The sequence below is a fragment of the Macrotis lagotis genome, chromosome 4 (genome assembly GCF_037893015.1).
Source record: "Macrotis lagotis isolate mMagLag1 chromosome 4, bilby.v1.9.chrom.fasta, whole genome shotgun sequence".
In the NCBI taxonomy this organism is placed as follows: domain Eukaryota; kingdom Metazoa; phylum Chordata; class Mammalia; order Peramelemorphia; family Peramelidae; genus Macrotis; species Macrotis lagotis.
Window position 1 is genome coordinate 42,068,488 of NC_133661.1, and position 17,583 is coordinate 42,086,070.

General features: G+C 37.0%; 1 protein-coding gene across 1 annotated transcript; it reads right to left on the reverse strand.

Moving 5' to 3' along the window:
- Positions 1–1,279: 1,279 nt before the first annotated feature.
- LOC141523042 (olfactory receptor 6B9-like) lies at positions 1,280–2,236 on the reverse strand. The gene has a single exon (XM_074236329.1). The coding sequence runs from the start codon at positions 2,234–2,236 to the stop codon at positions 1,280–1,282; it is 957 nt and encodes a 318-aa protein (XP_074092430.1).
- Positions 2,237–17,583: the final 15,347 nt, after the last annotated feature.

Below are 17,583 nucleotides of genomic sequence, written 5' to 3' on the forward strand. Positions count from 1 at the left end.
GTGAATTGCTCAAGGTCACATAGCTACGTAAATATTAAGTGTGTGAGGCTGAATTTGAACTCAGGTCCTTCTGACTCCAGGGCCAGTGCTCTACTTTGCCACCAGCCTCTTCTACCTTTCCTTTATTCCTTTCTTCCCCATTTTTCCTTTCCTTTATCACCTCTTTCTACCTCTATTGTCATCTTCTTTCCTTCCTCTCTTCCTCTTTTCTCTTCTTCTTTTGTCTCTTTTCCTTTTTTCTCTCTCTTCTTCTTTCTTTTCTTCTTTCCTATTCTCCTCCTAGAAATTGTTCACCTGGACTGAGTATCACAAAATCAGGTCCAGTAAGTGACATGAAGTATTTTCTCAATTGAGGGGTATAAAGTGGGGAGATTGTAAGGTTGGATTCAAAGAGACCATCACATTATTGGGAGGAAGAAGGAAGGATGGGACAGGAGAATAGTTCATTCCAAGAGAAGTCTGGTCATTTCTGATCATAACTAATTATTTTTGCTGACTTGGTGCTAAGCTCAATTGTCTAATTGATGAGGGACTCTAAGTGCTGCATATTATGACATTTGGGGCTCACAACCTGTTAGAAGTTAGAGGCATACAACTTATTGTGGTGGTAAAGAATTGGAAATTGATGGAATGACAATCAATTGGGGAAATGAAGGAACAAGTTGTGGTGTATGAATATGGTGGAATACTATTGTTCTATAAGAAATAATGAGTAGACAGATTTCAGAAAAACCTGGAAAGACTTACATGAATTGATGCTGAGTGAAGTGAGCAGAACCAGGAGAACATTGTATACAGTAACAGCAACATTGCATGATGATCAACTCTAATAAGCTTAGCTCTTCTCAGCAATGCAATGATCCAAGATAATTCCAAAAATCTCGTGATGGAAAATACCATCCACATCCAGAACTATGTAGTCTGAAAGCAGATCAAAGTATTCTATTTTCACTTTTTTCTTTCTCATGGTTTTTCCATTTGGTTCTGATTCTTTTTTTCACAATATGACTAATATGAAAATATGTTCAATTTGATTGTGCATGTATAACCTGCATCAGAGTGCTTGCTATCTTGGGTGGGGAAAAGGAAAGAAGAGATAGAGAAAAATTTGGAACTCAACAATCTTACAAAATGAATATTGAAAACTTTTTTACATGTATTTGGAAAAGATAAAATACTAATAAGTGCAAAAAAGAACCACACAGCTGCATTAGTGTCTGAAGAGGGATTCCAAGTTATCTTGAGGGTGGACTGGCAATTCTCTGAGTCCTCTTGAATCCTAGGAGACTGAATTCATCTTCTGTGATATTCTCTGCAGTGTCTTCTTCAGAGCAACCTTCACCTCTTTGTTTCTCAGACAATAGATAATGGGATTGATGAGTGGGGTGAGAACAGTATAGACTACTGATACCAACTTATTATAATCAAAAGAGTAGATGGCCCGGGGCCGGGCATAGATGAAGAGTGAAGCTGAGTAGAAGAGGACCACTACAACCAAGTGAGAGGCACAAGTAGAGAAAGCCTTTTGTTGTCCTGAGGCAGAGGGGATCTTCAGAACAGTGGAGATGATAGAGACATAGGAGAAGATGGTAACTAGGAGGGGACCAATCAAGATGAGCAATGCCAGGAGAAAGTCAATGATCTCAGCCATGGACATGTCAGTGCAGGCCAGGTTCAGCAGTGGGGATACATCACAGAAGAAATGATTCATGACATTGGGTCCACAGTAGCCAAGGCGTGAGATGAAATAGACCTTTCCCAGGGATATGGTAAAACCACTGAGCCAGGAGCTGATAGCCAAACGGAGACAGAGACTAGGGCCCATTATGACTGGGTAGCGGAGTGGGTTGCAAATAGCTACATAGCGATCATATGCCATGACACCTAGAAGTGCACACTCAGTGCAGGCCAATCCCAGAAAGAAGTAGAGTTGGGCCATACAACCCATGAAGGAGATGTGCCCAAATTCAGGTTCCAGGAAGGTGAGCAACATTTTGGGTACAGTGACAGAGATGTACCACATCTCTAGGAAGGACAAGTTACTGAGGAAGAGGTACATAGGCTTGTGGAGTGAAGGGTTGACTCTGATCAGAGTGATGATAATGATATTTTCAATGACAGTCAATGAATAGACCAGCAGGAACAACATAAAGAGGGACAGATGGAGCCCCACAGAGCCAGGGAAGCCCAGGAGAATAAACTCTGTTACCTGTGTGTAGTTGTCCCACGAAAACATGATTGCCACAAAGTTTTCAATCTGAAAAAGGACAAAAGACAGTGAAGGTTAAACAAAGTTCAGTAACCAGCCAAAAAGAATAGCAATGACATCTTTCTTGACACAACTGAAGTCATGGGATTGGCACGATATAAAATCTGACTCCAAGATTCATTACCTCTTTCTCTTGGAATCAGAAAGCCAGGTTTAAGACCCACGAAACAACAATGCTTCAAATGTTCTTTGATAGTAGAAAGGAAAATTCTTGAGGGCAAGGCCCGTTTTAATTTTTTTCCCCTTGCTTATACTGTCCTGCTTATACTAAGTGCTTATTAAATCCTTACATAATTGAATTGAAAGCACTATGGACAGAGAATGCTAATTACCAACTGCTGTTATGTCTCATTCATTTTGGACTTCATGCTTTTTCTCAAATTTTTCCATATACAATATTTGATTTTTGGTGAGGCAATCAGGGTTAAGTGACCTGCCCAAGGTCACAAAGCAAATAAGTGTCAAGTGTCTGAGACCATATTTAAACTCCAAGGTCAGTGTTCTATATACTGTGCCACCTAGTTGCCCCTCTGTACAAGTTTAATCACTCTACTCTTCCTTCCTCCAGTCAATAATTGCAACCTTACCTTTACCCATTTGAGTCAACTAGGTGTACAGAAAATAGAATACTGAATCTGTAGTGAAGAAGACTTGAATTCAAATCTGACTTCAGACAGATACTAGGTATATGACTCTGTGAAAGTCACTTAACCTCTGTCTGTGTCAGTATCCTTATCTATAAAATAAAGATAATAGTATGTACCTCCAAGGGTTGTTTTGAGAATCAAATGAGATATGTCTTATACTTGGTGCAAATCTTAAAACCTTGACTTCTCCCTGTCACCATGTAAAAAAATGCACCCTATGTTCTATTGTATTATAGACTTCCTAGCTTTGAGAGCATATAGGATTTGATTTATCACAAAAATATCCAGGCATCCTAAAATCATCAAATGGTAGACTTTGAAGAGACCTCATAGGTCATCTAGACAATCTATGACTGAGCAATGATATCTCTCTGATTACACTGAAAAGTGGTTTTCTAGTCTCCAACTAAGGCCCTCCAGCTCTGGACATAATCCAGTATGTCATCTATCATAGCTTTCTCTGCCTAACTTACACTCCCAAGGCAGTCAGACATCCTTATTTTTCACTTAAACTTAAGAAAATCCATGATTTAATTGTTGAGAGAATCATAGGATCACAAACCTGGACATGGCAGGAGACTCAAAGGCCATCCATTTAGTGAAGTGATTTGCCCAAGGTCACCATACTATCATCAGTGATAGGAATTAAAGCCAGGTTTTGTTTTTTACTCTATAGTGTACTCTCCTTCCAGGGTGCTGGCCAAAGCACTCAGCTATCCTGCTTTACTAACAGAGGACACTCTCTTCACTATTCTTTCTTCTTCCCTAGATCACAACTACTTCCATGAATTAGTAGATGAACAGTGTGAGTTTCTGTGCCCCCCTCCCCCAATAGTAATTCTCTCATGCCTGGCCATTTGTTGATGAACCTTCTGAGCTTGGTCAGAGTGGCCCTCAGAGGATGTTTGGAGTCTATTGTCAAGCTTGTGATTTGCTCTCCATCTGAACTGAACTTTAAAGATAGCAAGGATTTCAGTAGGTCTAGAGAAGGAAGGCATAAGTTCTAGGGTCAGTAATATAACATTGATAACCACAATAGTAGCAACAACAATGGGAACACTGATTCTAGAGTTGGAGGCTCTGGACTAAAATCTCACCTTTGGCACTGCCTGTGTGACATTAGTCAAGTCATTTTTTCTTGGGTGGGTCTCAGTTTCCTAATCAATAAATTGAGAGGGTTTGTCTAGTAGGACCCTAAGACCCCCTTGTAACTCTAAAGCTATAATCACATTCCCATATTGCTCTAAAGTTATGAATCACTTTCCTCATGTTACTTGACTTAGGTTTCGTGGATATCATTGTTCCTTATTTAACTGATGGAGGAACTGAAATCCAAAGCCATGATCATTGCAAAGGATATAAATATCAGTACTAGGGCTCAGTACTCAGTACTCAAACTCTTCAGACAAGCCTAAAGGATGGGTGAGTACCAGAGAGGAGGCTAGTTTAGCTGGAGTAGAGATCTCCTCTATTTTTCTTGATGACTGAAATAACCTTGGAGAAGGCAGATCCATCTGGTCCTTTGCCATCCACTAGTGATGATTGTCCTCTTGTTTTATATATTTATCATTTGATTGTATCTTTTTGCATGCGCTTAGCAAAATACCTTAGCAAAATACACTTAAAGAATATATAGACTTAACGAATGTTTGATTGGAGACAGCTAGGTGACATCATGGATAGGGCATTAAGGCTGTAATTACACATATGCACAGTGTGACCCTGGGTAAGCTATGCACCTTCTATTAGCCTTAGTTTCCCTACCTGTCATAGGGGGAGAAAATGAACAATAACCTTGCCAGTTATCGTGATGTTCAATATTTGTAAAACACTTAACACATGTGACTGGCATATATAATCAACACTTAATACTTTTGGCTTTCCCTTCCCTTTATCAGTCAATATTGAATTATTATAGTTTATATCTTACTTTTCTACTACACTGAGAAGCCTAAGAGGGCATCTGCTACAGTCAAACTAGCCTCCTTTCTGGTACCTGCCCATTCTGGGCACATCTTTTTATGTCTCTGAACCTCGGTTTCCTCATATCACATGGATATAATGATACCAAATGATACTCAAGATATTTAAGATAAGGAATGTAAGTTTTTAGAGAGAAGAAAGCTAAGTGTCTTGTCCATAGTCACATGACTAATAAATGTTTGAGGCAGTTTCTATTTCTCTTGTCTTGATTTCATTGTTTTCTACAGCAACTTGTACTGAGCTTAGCATAATATAGGTACCTAATAATTTTTTTAAATAAAATGAATAAAATTTATAATCCTGTTTCCTTTGATTACTAATTTTCCTCAAATCCTCTTCTTCACTTTTCTACTTTCCTCCTCCTTTTCTTATTAGTAAATATTAAATGAATGAAGGAATGTGTTTAATAATGAAGAAAAGATCAAAGTAGGCCTCTTAGGGATTCAGGAGAATTTTAATGTCATTGAAAGGCTGTTTCTCACATCCTTCGTACAGATGTATTTTGAGAGAACTTCTCTTTTTTCAGAAATTCTTACTGCCAAATATAGAGCTAAAGGTGGTGTCTACTATTTGGAGACAATATATGAGCAAAAGTCCCTCAGGAAGTTACCCCTCAGAAACAATAGGATTTCTGATACCCCAAGGCAATTTCACAAAAGGACTATTAAGGTGGTGGAATTTTGAGACCTTCATATCTAGCAGACCCAGATCTACCACTGCTCTCTCTTATCATCTTCATTTAATCTTATGGATAGTACCTCTCCCAGCCCTTCCCTTGTAACTTAGGGAAGAGTAAATCAACTCGAACACTGGCAGAGAGGATGTGTCAGTTAGTGTTCCTATGGCTTGATTTAACTCCCTTATGCCTTCAGGTCATATCCTTAATAAATGCTTTTTCATTCATTCATTCTACAATGAGCTAGATAATCATGGATATGGAAGAATTTAAAAGTCTAAAGACTTGTGTATGAACTAAATATCTTGAAATCTATTTCTTCCTTTCCCCCCAATTTTTATTAATGCAAACTGAAAGGCATGTCAGCATTTGTGGGATTAGATATTATCTTGAAATCTGAACACACCCAAGCTGCCTATCCTCTCCACAGAACACCTGGCTTCTATGTTTTGCTCTGATAAACAGTCATCTCATGGTACTTTACCACCATCCAACAGTCTGAAATCAAAGATCACAGAGAATATTGCCAGATTCATTTGTTAAGGGGAGATAAGAAAGATAAGAGTAGTCACTTGGTGGTTATTGTTTTAAAGATGAGTTTTAGGAAATGAAATGTTTCAACTTCTATCCACCTGTAGCATTTCATTGCTTTAGGGAAGGTCCAGAAATAATTGAGAAAATCCGATTTAAATACAAGTAATTTGCTATGACAACTTTATGCCAAGGATTTGTGGTTTCTGTTGCAGCAAGAGATTAGACATGAAGAAGCACCCAATCCAAAGTTCTGTAAGTCTTCCTTTCTTAATATTAACTTTATAGGGGTAAAGTATCACATGCCACATTCATATTGTTCAGTGTTATTCCTCTTTATTACTATATGACTCTGAAAAGTCCACAGATCCATTGATTTGTATATGAAAGAGCCCAGGACTTGGGACTAAGAGCTGAGTTCCAATGTTTCTCATGCTTCCTACCTATGTGGCCAAGTCACTTAATCTCCTTGAGTCTCAGTATTCTCAACTGGGATATGGGATATGGAATAATAACAGGTGGGAAATGGGATAATAGCCATGATAAATTCTTACAGAGTTGTTTTAAGGATCAAATGAAGTAATGAATACAAAAATACTTTATAAACCTCTATGCATCCCTATCAATGTTAATTGTCATGCTTATTTCTGATTTAGCCATTTCTTAGTTGGGTGATCTTTTGTATCATCTAGCGTTTTGGGTTTTGGTTTCTTCTTCTCTGAAATGAGGATAATAATCCCTACTCTGCCTTTGTTACAGGACTGTTTGGAGATCAAACAAATTAATGGGTATGAAAATGCTCTGGGAATTGGAAAATGTGGTGGAAATGAAAGGGATATTACACACTAGAAGATATGATATAGAAACCTTGTAAGCTATCCTTAGGAGATGATATAAAATCATAGAATCACAGAATGTAAGAGTTGTAAGATTTTCTCTGAGATCTGTTGAGCAAGTCAGAGAATCAGAGTCACAGACTGAGATCTGTAATGGACTTACAGTAAACAGGTAACTCATATATGAATCAATTTACTTTTACAGCTTCCTTCATCAAGAAGTCATCACTTATTGTTTGGAGACTTTCAAGATTGGAGATTATTTTTCAATTCACTTTTAGATACCTACTGTTTTAATAACTGGTCAAAGTATTCCTTTGAAATTTAGCAATGATAATTATAAAGACTCACATTTATATAGTATTTTAACTTTGCAAAGTGATTTACAAATATTATCTCATTTTATCTTCTATCTCTGCAAGGCAGGTGATATTTCATAGAAGAAGAAACATTTTCTCTGTTTGTCAGTGTCTCTGTCTCTTGCTACCAGGCAGCCAACAATGCTCATGGATAGTATATTTTGACCACAGTGCATAGCAAGAGCAGAAGAAAATATAGAGGAAAATTCAGAATACTAGACTTTCCAAGAATCTCCTAAGATAACCGGCAGACCATTGAGAGAGACTAAAATTAAGAAGATATCTTGGGAAATTTAATCCAATCTTACCAATAACTGCTAATAATAAAAACTAGCATTTCCAAAGTACTTGGGAAGGGGTGATTAGCAAGGCAATGAGGGAGTTAAGTGACTTGCTCAAAGTCATTCAGCTAAGTATTAAGTATTCAAGGTCAAATTTGAACTCAGATCTTTCTGACTCCAGGGCCAATACTCTATCCACCGCACCACCTAGCTACCTCATCCATAGTGCTTTAAAGTTTGCAATGCATTTTATACACTTTACATGTTTTCTCATTTGTTCCTCACAACAGTCCTGTAAGGTATATTTCTTTTGTTATTTCCTTTTTACAGAGAAGGAAGCTGAGATTAAGGAAGTGACTTATCCATGGTTATATGACTAATAAATGATTAAGACATAATTTGGACTCAGGTCTTCCTGACTCATCCTTGTACCAAACAAACAAACAAAACATCCTGTTTCTATATGACAATTGATGAGAAGGCTAAATGGGTTATTTGTTCTTTGTTTCTTTCAAAATATCAGTTTTCCTAATTTTGAAATGGGTCAACAATACTCAAATTGTGAGAAATATGGCCTCATGAACCTAGCTCTGATCCTTCTTCCCTCCCTTGCCAACAAGGACCAGGGTGGCCCATCCGCAAAGCAACTGAGATAAGTTGTTCACATCTTTGTCCCCCTGGTTCATGGTTCTAGTGATTGCATAATAATATATGTACTTTCTAGTTCCAGGAAAGAACTAGGGAAGAGTTGGGAAGGGAGAGACTGAAGTAACACATAGGAATATTTTCCTATGGCTCTGTCTTACTTTTGTCCCTTACCTTCCTCTTTCCAAGCCTCTCCCCTTGAAGTGCCATTTCCATCTGAAGTTCATCCTAGGAGGATGGCTGCAGTAAGGCCTGGGTGGTTATATGTCCCTGTAAGGCTTTCCATTGAGAACAATGAAGCAAGAGGGTGAGAGGGAGGCTCCCTCTTCAATGCCCAAGAAAGGACAATGACTAGCATCATCTCAATATCTCAAAGCTGGGAAAGAGACAAGAACAAGGAAGGACTTTCTGTACCATTATGAGAAGGACTCAATCACCACAAACTTCCATTATAGTCATTAATGACAATAATTAAAGTAAAATAATAGCAAAAGTGCATTATAGTAGTGTTTCATGTTTGCAAAATACTTCAGAAGCAGTATCTCATTTGACTTTCATTTGTTTACACCATTGTAGGTATTACTTTCTCTATTTTATACATAAAGAAATTGAGGCTCATAGGAAAGGAATTCCACTTGGCCAAAGTTCCAAAATGATTAAGGAAGTGATGAGAGTGACCATGAACCCAGGGCTTTTTCTCTTTTCAAGGTGCTGTCATTCTTTTATTGAACAGCAATACTCAAACTTTTATGGAGATAGAATACCTTAAACAGAATGCCTTAAAACCTTGACCATATTGCATGAAATGCCTATCTCTTTGAAACTCAGTTTTCCATCCATGAATTGGGGATAATAATAGTTCTTATAAAATTCATAGGATTATTGTGAAATACAAATTAGATAATGTATATAAAGTATTTTGTCAACCTTAAATTGCTATATAAATGTTATATAAATTATTATTATAGAGATACTAGTTAATATTACTATCACTATTATTGTCTTTGGCTTACTCCTAATTTTCAAGATAAATCAATTATTTTTAATGATATATGACCCATAATAGCTGACAGAATTACTGCTGATCATCCACACTGACGAGTTACTGAATCACATTACTATATATGTCTGATTAAGTATTCCTTCCTGTCTCCTTTCCCTCCCCCAATAAATGGAGACATAAACTAGAAATTATCGGGGAGTAGGAATGGAGTTTTAAAAACCTCTTAATGAGAAATGGGGTAAGGAAGGATCAGGTCATAAACTGTAGAGAACACTCCACAAAGAGACAGTCTAGAGAATGTCTGGCTCACAGAGCAAAGGGGTTCTCCTGAATTTTGATTATTTTCTAAGAGTGAGAAGGGTTTAGATATTGCCTCATGGAATCAATAGAAGAGGTCTTTTTTCAGGTAAGTGGGTGACCCAAGACATTCAGAGTTCCTTTCTAAGTCACTTCAAACCAAAAAGCTGTCACGATCTTCCTAAAGCATAGCTGTTTTCAGCATTAAGAGACAAGTTGGGCATTCTGATTACTTACATGAGCAATGCAGAAAGAGCTTTGTGATGAGTAGATAGTGTTGCTGAGTTTATTTTAAAACATTTCATTGAGAGACAGAGATAAATAGGATGAGAGAGAAAAAAGAGACAGAGACAGAGAAATCAAACCTTCAAATTCCTGAAAAAAAAATTACTGAAATTCTTATTAATTCCTCAAATTAAAAAAAAAGATGAAGAAAAATAACAAATTTGCTGAGCAAATATACTTGAAAAAGAAATCATAGATGAAGAAGGGAAGTCCATGGTTACAAAATCCCCTTTCCTTAAGCTGGGGAGGAAAGAGAGTTCCTCCACTTTCCCTTATTCTTGAAGGCTAATTTATGGAGGGTAGTCTTAGTCACTCCTACGTCTAGCCTTCCCAAAGGTGTTGAATGGGAGGAATATAGGTATGGGTTTAGGGAGGGAATTCTGGAGGAAGCCCCTAGAGATCTTCACACATCTACCTAGGAACTAGATTTCCTGGACTGTCTAATGGGTCAGAATGAAAGATGACTAACAGAGCCCCAAATTACAAATACAGTCCACATCAAACAAATGACCTTTGAAAATAGCTTTCATTGGTTGAAGGGACTTAGATGTGTTCTAACTAAAATGTGAATGATGTAATGTGTTTCATGTCCCACTGAAAGTGTAGTTTTCTGGAAGACAGATGAGGAATAGAGTCAGCGCAATAGTCTCTAATTTCAAAACCAACTTTATGACTGCTATTCACTGGCTCCTTTCCTTAACTATCAGAAAATACTTCCCTCATACTTGTAGGAATGACTCAACTGTTATGTTCATTTTCTTTCTTTTTTTTTTTAGGTTTTTGCAAAGCAAACAGGGTTAAGTGGCTTGCCCAAGGCCACACAGCCAGGTAATTATTAAGTGTTTGAGGCCAGATTTGAACCCAGGTACTTCTGACTCCAGGGCGGGTGCTTTATCCACTGCGCCACCTAGCCGCCCCCATTTTCTACTTAAGAAAAAAGGTGTTGCCTCCTAGGGGAAGTCTTTCCAGAACCCTCTATTCTCTAGAGCTAAGTAGCACAGTGGATAAAATGATGAACCTGGAGTCAGGAAGACTGGAGTTCAGATCTAACCTTGGAAGCTAGCTGTATGACCTTGGACTAGTCACTTAACCTTATTTGCCTCAGTTTCCTCAGGAGATAGAGAAGGAAATGGCAAACCACTTCAGTTTCTTTGCCAAGAAAACCGCAAAAGGAGTCATGAAAAGTCAGGCATAACTAAAAAAACAATCAAAAACAAATTTGCTAGGTTTTTTTTCCTCTCTTTTCAAATCATCTAGAATTTATCAGTGTGTATAAATCAATTAATCAGACAATTAGCATTTATCAAGTGCCTACTATGTACTAGATAGATGCTGGAGAAATAATAATGTTATCATTCTTGCCTCCAAGAAGCTTACATTCTATACACATACATATCCAAACAATTTTTTTAATAGAATGGGCAATAGCTTCTATTGGGGATGGAGTGGGAAGAATCAGCACAGGCTTTGTCCCCAGTAAGTAATCTCCCTCAGGGCAGAGATTTTTTGCCTTTGTATCTCCAGTGCCTATAGTAGTATATAGTTGGTCCTTAAGCAATGCTTGCATTGAATTGAATTATAAAAGAGGACAGAAGGCAAACAACTTCTCTCCCAGGCCCAGACTTAAATAGTTGAGTTCTAGTCTCTAGGGTTGTATCTTCCAACATCTTGCCCTTTCTGATTTCTGACCCTTTGTTTGCCTTGTTTTTTCCTTCCTATTTTTATCTCCTAGGTTTTCTAGTTTCCCTGCACCACTATTGTCTCTGAAATGCAGCTCCCCTAAAATTCTCACCTTGAGAATTCTCTTTGTGAATTTTATGTTAGAGTCAATCTCATTCTGACTAAATTTCAAGTTCTGAAGATCATTGGACTAGTTATCCTGCTGTTAACCATTCTGTACAAGGGTGTTTTACTTGATGTCATTGAAACTCAAGGCTTTAATGGGGATCAAGATTGGATGGGAATGACTGGGGGAGATTCAAAGGGTTAGGCATAGAAAACTAATAAGCCCTCCAGAAGTAGCTTGAGATCAGATTTCTGCCCAATGAGCACTTTACTCTTTCATAGAATCAGATAGCATCTATTCTAACTTTTGGGTAAGTCATGATCCCATCCCTCCTGAAGTTTACAATCTATCAGGATGATGTATCTCACACAAGTAACTCAGATATTGAATAATGAATGATTAATGCATAAGAAGCTACCAAGTATTATATGAGATCTTCCCAAGGTAGGAAAGGTCATTATTAATTTAGGGGTGGGGTGATATACCAAAGTTTCTTATAGAAAGTGGCATTTGAATTGAACTTTGGTGTCCTAGTCAAAAGAACACTGGCTTTGGAGTCAGAAGAATTAGGTTAAAAACCCAACCCTGCCAGTAAGTAGCTGTGTGACCACAAATAAATCATTTAACCTCATCTATTTCCTCATCTGAGACATAAGGAGATTGAATTAGACGACTTCTAAATCTCCCTTCAACAGTAACATTCTATGAATCAATGAGTGGGCAAAGATTCAACATCTTGAAGTGGCTGGTATAAGGAATAGCATGACCAGTCACGGAAATGAGGAAACATAAGATGAGTGCAGAGAAGAGTGAATCATCCAGTTTAACTGGATTCTAGAATAAGTGAAGAATAGTAGCAAATGGAGATAAAGTATCAAAATGGCAGATTCATGATAAAGGTATATTTAATTGAATTAAATTAGGATGTCCAGTCAACATGATCACTTCTCTTTATACTTCAATTTCTACAGAACAAAGTTGAGAACTCAGAGATGCCACCAAATTTAACGAATAGGACAGAATCTTTTATCTCTTGGCCTTGAAAGTCCCTGCAGTTGTGATGACAGTGACTAGATTTCAAAACTCTGAAGCAGATGGGGAAACCACAACCTGTGTGGTTCTTCTTGAGGCCCCCAATTCCCGCTATTCTTGCTGAACAAGCAAGCAGACTGTTTCCCTACCCTAACCCTTTCCTCTCAATGGCATTTTGTCTTCTCTTTAGTAGGCCTTCCAGTTATCTGGGGCTTTTAAAAAAGGGAAGTGGGCACATGATAGTAGGGCCTGTATCACCATGACCTACTTTTAGTTTTGCTAATTTTCCCCTCTGGGCTATGGAACTATTCTAAGAGCTCCCTCCTCCTCTCAATTCTTCTCATCTGTGATGAATAGAACCATTGAATGTTAGAGTTGGAAGGAACCTAAGAGACTATCTAGTCCAGACTCACAAACTGTATAAGGCCCATGAAATCATTTGGACTGGCACTGCCACAGCAACCACAGGAAGAAATCAAAATTCAATAAATCTAGGAGCTTTTGGGGATGAGTTAATTAAATATTTGATCAATAATGCAGGCAAATTATATTATAAATATCCAAATGACCTTTGGAAGAGAAAAGATTCTTCACACCTGATCTAGTCAAAGGATCATAGACTCATAGATATAGGATGGATAAGAACCACAGTGATCATCTAATCTTAAAAAAAGGATTCCTGTGATATTCAGAACTGAAAGGAACATGAAAGGATATTTAGTGCAATCTCTACGTGAACAAGAATTCTCTCCATTCTACTACTGAAAAGTGTTCATCAAGACTTTCTTTGAAGAACTCTAGCTGGATGGGGGGGGAACTTACAACTTTTCTAGCCTATTCTATCTTTGGATAACCCTAAATATCAGTAAATTTTTTAAAAAAAATTTTAAACCTAGATCTGCCTTTTCTTTCACCTGTTATTCCTAGTTTGGATATTTGGGGCTAAGTATAATAATCTAATATCTCTACTACCAGATAGGTCTTCTAATACTTGCAAAGAGATATTATTTTTCTGTCCCATCTTTCCTACTCCAAGTATTCTTTTTAATTTCTGTTTCATGCTCTTTTCTCCAGGATAAATGACTTTATTTCCTTCAATTGCTGCTTTTGATTATGATCTCCAAGCACTTAGACATTCAGAGACACTCATTATCCATGTTTTTCCTAAAATATGATTCCTAGAACTGCTCTTGATGTTATCTGTCAGTGTAGAATACAATAGAATATTTTGTTTTCTAGTTCGGGATATTGTCTCCTTTAATGCAGCCCAAGAATAGAGTAGTTTTCTAGCTACTGTATCACAATATTGGTTCTTATTGAATCTGTCTTCAACAAAGCATCATCTTTTTTTTTGACAAGGCAATGGGAGTTAAGTGACTTGCCCAGGATCACATAGCCAGGAATGTCAAGTGTCTGTGGTTGGACTTGAACTCAGGTTCCCCCTGACTCTAGGGTCAGTGCTCTATCTATTGCTTAGCTGCCCCCAAAGCATATTTTAATGAATTCATTTTGATCTTATCTCATTTTACAGGTAGAGAAACTGAGACCAAGAGAGGTGAAATGATTTGTCCAAAGGCAGAAATAGTAATAAGGAGAAGACAGACTAAAGTCTGGATATTTGCACTTCAAATTTAATGTCCTTCCTGCTGACCAGGAAGGGTAGTGAGGTGGCACAGTGGATAGATCACTGAGCTTATGATTAGTAAGATATCTTCATAAAATCTAATCCAGCCTCAAATGCTTTTACTACCTGTGTGATCCTGAGCAAGGCACTTACCATTTGTTTCATTTGTAAAATGAGCTGGAGAGAGAAATGGCAAACCACCCCAGGATGGAGTCATGAAGAGGTGGACACAACAGAAATGGACACAGTTGGACACAACAGAAAAATAACATGTGTTAGCCAGGAGTTCTTAACCTAAATTTTTTTCATCAAAAATTGCTTTGATAGTTTGATAAAGTCAATGAAATCCTTCTCATAATAGTGTTTTAAAATGTATAAAATAAAAAAAGTAGTAAAAAGGAAACCAAATATATTGTAATCAATGCAGTAAAAAAAGGAATAGAAATTTCACGGAGCCTAGTTTAAGAAAACTTGGACAGAGACCAAACTGCTTTTTAGATGAGGAAACTGAAACCCATAGAAATTATTTTCTTTTCCCAGAATACTTTAAACCTTTCATTTTATAGATGAAAGAATTGAAGTTTTGAGATATGAGGTGATTTGTCTAGGGTCATTCTATTAATGCTGGAGTTGTAAGCATATACCTGTTCTTCAGAATCTCAAAATTTTTTTAAATTGATGCATGTCTATTTTTCAGAACAAAATAGTTCCCCGCCAAGTCTCTCCTTTTCTCCACTTTTGAGAACCATCCCATAAAACATCAGTAATTTAAAAAATATTTTATTTCTCCAAATTAATGTTAAATAATTTTTGACATTTATTTTAAAGTTTTGAGTTCCAAATTCTATTTCTCCTTCCCCTTGCTCCTTCCTAAGGTGGTAAAGAATCTGATATAGGTTACACGTGTGCAATCATGTAAAACATTTCCCAATTAGTCATTTTGTGCAAGAAGATTTGAATAAAAAATTACCTGTATTCAGGTGATATCAGTTCTTTCTCTAGAGTGCAATTGCATGATTCATCATGAATACTTTGAAATAGTTCTAGATTACATTATTATTGAGAATTGCTTTCATTCACAGTTCTGCATCATACAATATTGCTTTTATTATGTACAATGTCTTCTTGGTTCTGTTCACTTCACTTTGCACCAGTTCATGCAATTCTTTCCAGGTTTTTCCCTGAAATCCTCCTGCTTGTCATTTCTTATAGCACAATAATACTCCATCATAATTATGTACTACAATTTGTTCAGTCGCTCTCCAGTTGATGGGCATCTCTTTGTTTTCCACTTCTTAGCCACCACTAAAAGAGGTGCTATAAATATTTTTGTACAAGTAGGTCCCCACCTCCTTTTGAATCTCTTTGGGATACAGATCTAGTAGTGGTATTGCTGAATCAAAGGGTATGTACAGTTTTGTAGCCCTTTCAGCATAGTTCCAAATTGCTATCTAGAATGATTGGATCAATTCACAACTTCATCAACAGTACATCAGCATCCCAATTTTTTCAATCTCCTCCAAAATTTATCATTTTCCTTCTTTGTCATATTAGTCATTCTAATTGGTGTTAGGCGGTAACTCAGAATTTACAAACTTTTTTTTGTTTTTGTTTTTTACAAGGCAATGGGGGTAAGTGACTTAGCCAAAGGTTACACAGTTAAGTATTAAGTGTCTGAGGTTGGATTTGAACTAGATTCTCCTGACTCCAAGGCTGATGCTCTGTCCACTGCACCACCTAGCTGTCTCCCAAACAGTAATTTTTAAAGAAAAAAGAGAAAAAAACAGCAATAGATTAATACGTTTTAGATAATTCTTTAGTTTTTGGATATTTTATATCTGTCTAGGTTCCAAAAACAGTCTGGAATCTCCTAGACACATGCAACTCAAATATATCTCTCTGTCTTGGGGAGATATATTATCTCTACTTCTTAAATCTCCAAATGCAGGAAGAATAAACATCTCTGAGCCTCAAGCCTCATTTTTCAATTCTAACAAGTAAATAATATATACCTATCTTCCTTATTGGGTAGTTATAAAAATAGAATGAAATATTATAGGTGAATTTACTTTATAAAGCATAAGACATTATAAAAACAAAAAGATTATCATTATAGATTTCATTGTTCATTCCAGAAGTATGTTATACTTCTCTTCTCAGTTTTTTGATAAGAGTTCATAGAGAGAGTTCTGGGACAAGGCACTTTCTTGCTATCAATCTGTTTTGTTTAGATTCTACAAGTAGGCTATCATGCAAGCAGATTCAATGACTGCCTTTTTTTGGGAAATGAATAGGTGTTTTGGAATGTCAGTTCCTCAAGGATAGCCTTTCTGTGAATTCTGGTAGCAATGACTTTGTCTTGTATTTTTTGGTACATAGGAGACTGCATAGGAGACTGGGAAGGAGTTGTCATCTACGTAGGAGGCGAATCAGAAGGAAAGAATACCAGGAGAAAGAGACTGATCAACAGCATCAGCCTGCAGAAAAGTCAAGAAATATGAGAACTGAAAAGAGGCCATCAGATTTGGAAATTAAGCAATCATTGGTAACTTTGAGGAGTGCGCTTTCCTTTAGTGATGAAGTAAAAAACCTATGGTTGCTGAGAATTTAGAAGAGAGTGAAAGGAAAAGAAATGAAGGCAATGAGTGTAGAGGACCTTTTCTAGGAATAAGAGAAAGTGGTGAAATGTAGAATGAACCCTTAGCTAATTATGTTCATATTGAATCAAGTGAATGTTTTTCAGGATGAGGGAAATGAGCATATTTATAGGCAGTCTGGAAGGAACTAGAAGACAATGAGGAATTGAAGATCAGAAATGGGTAGGTGGAATAGGAATAATTTGCTGAATAATGCAAGAGAGGGTAGAACCCAGAATAGAAAAGTTGGATTAGCTCTATCTCTTTTTTGAAGACACTAGACAGGAGTAGGGGGATTATGTGAAGGAGAAAAGGGGGAACTCGGAGCAAATGACCTTGATTTAACTCATGTAGAGGAGTAAATGCTTTAGGGTATGAAGAGAGAAGAAAAGAGTTAGATTAACTACAGGTGTTGAATTTACATGATTTCATCAAGCTCCAGGGTCTGTGGATAGAACTGAAAGATGTGGGTTGAAGGAGAAATATAGAATTGAGTTTAAATTAATGTGTGAGTCTTATATTTGAGTGATTGTGGACAATCATTTTGGTTGTAAGAATGCTATGGTTTTAAAAGTCTACTGAATACTCAAGGATAGATATATTAAGTGTTCTAAATGTGTTGTGATTGTTCTTTAACTTCAAGATGCTAGTCAATCTCTTATGCATATCTTCAACTTTCTTCTTGATAGTCTT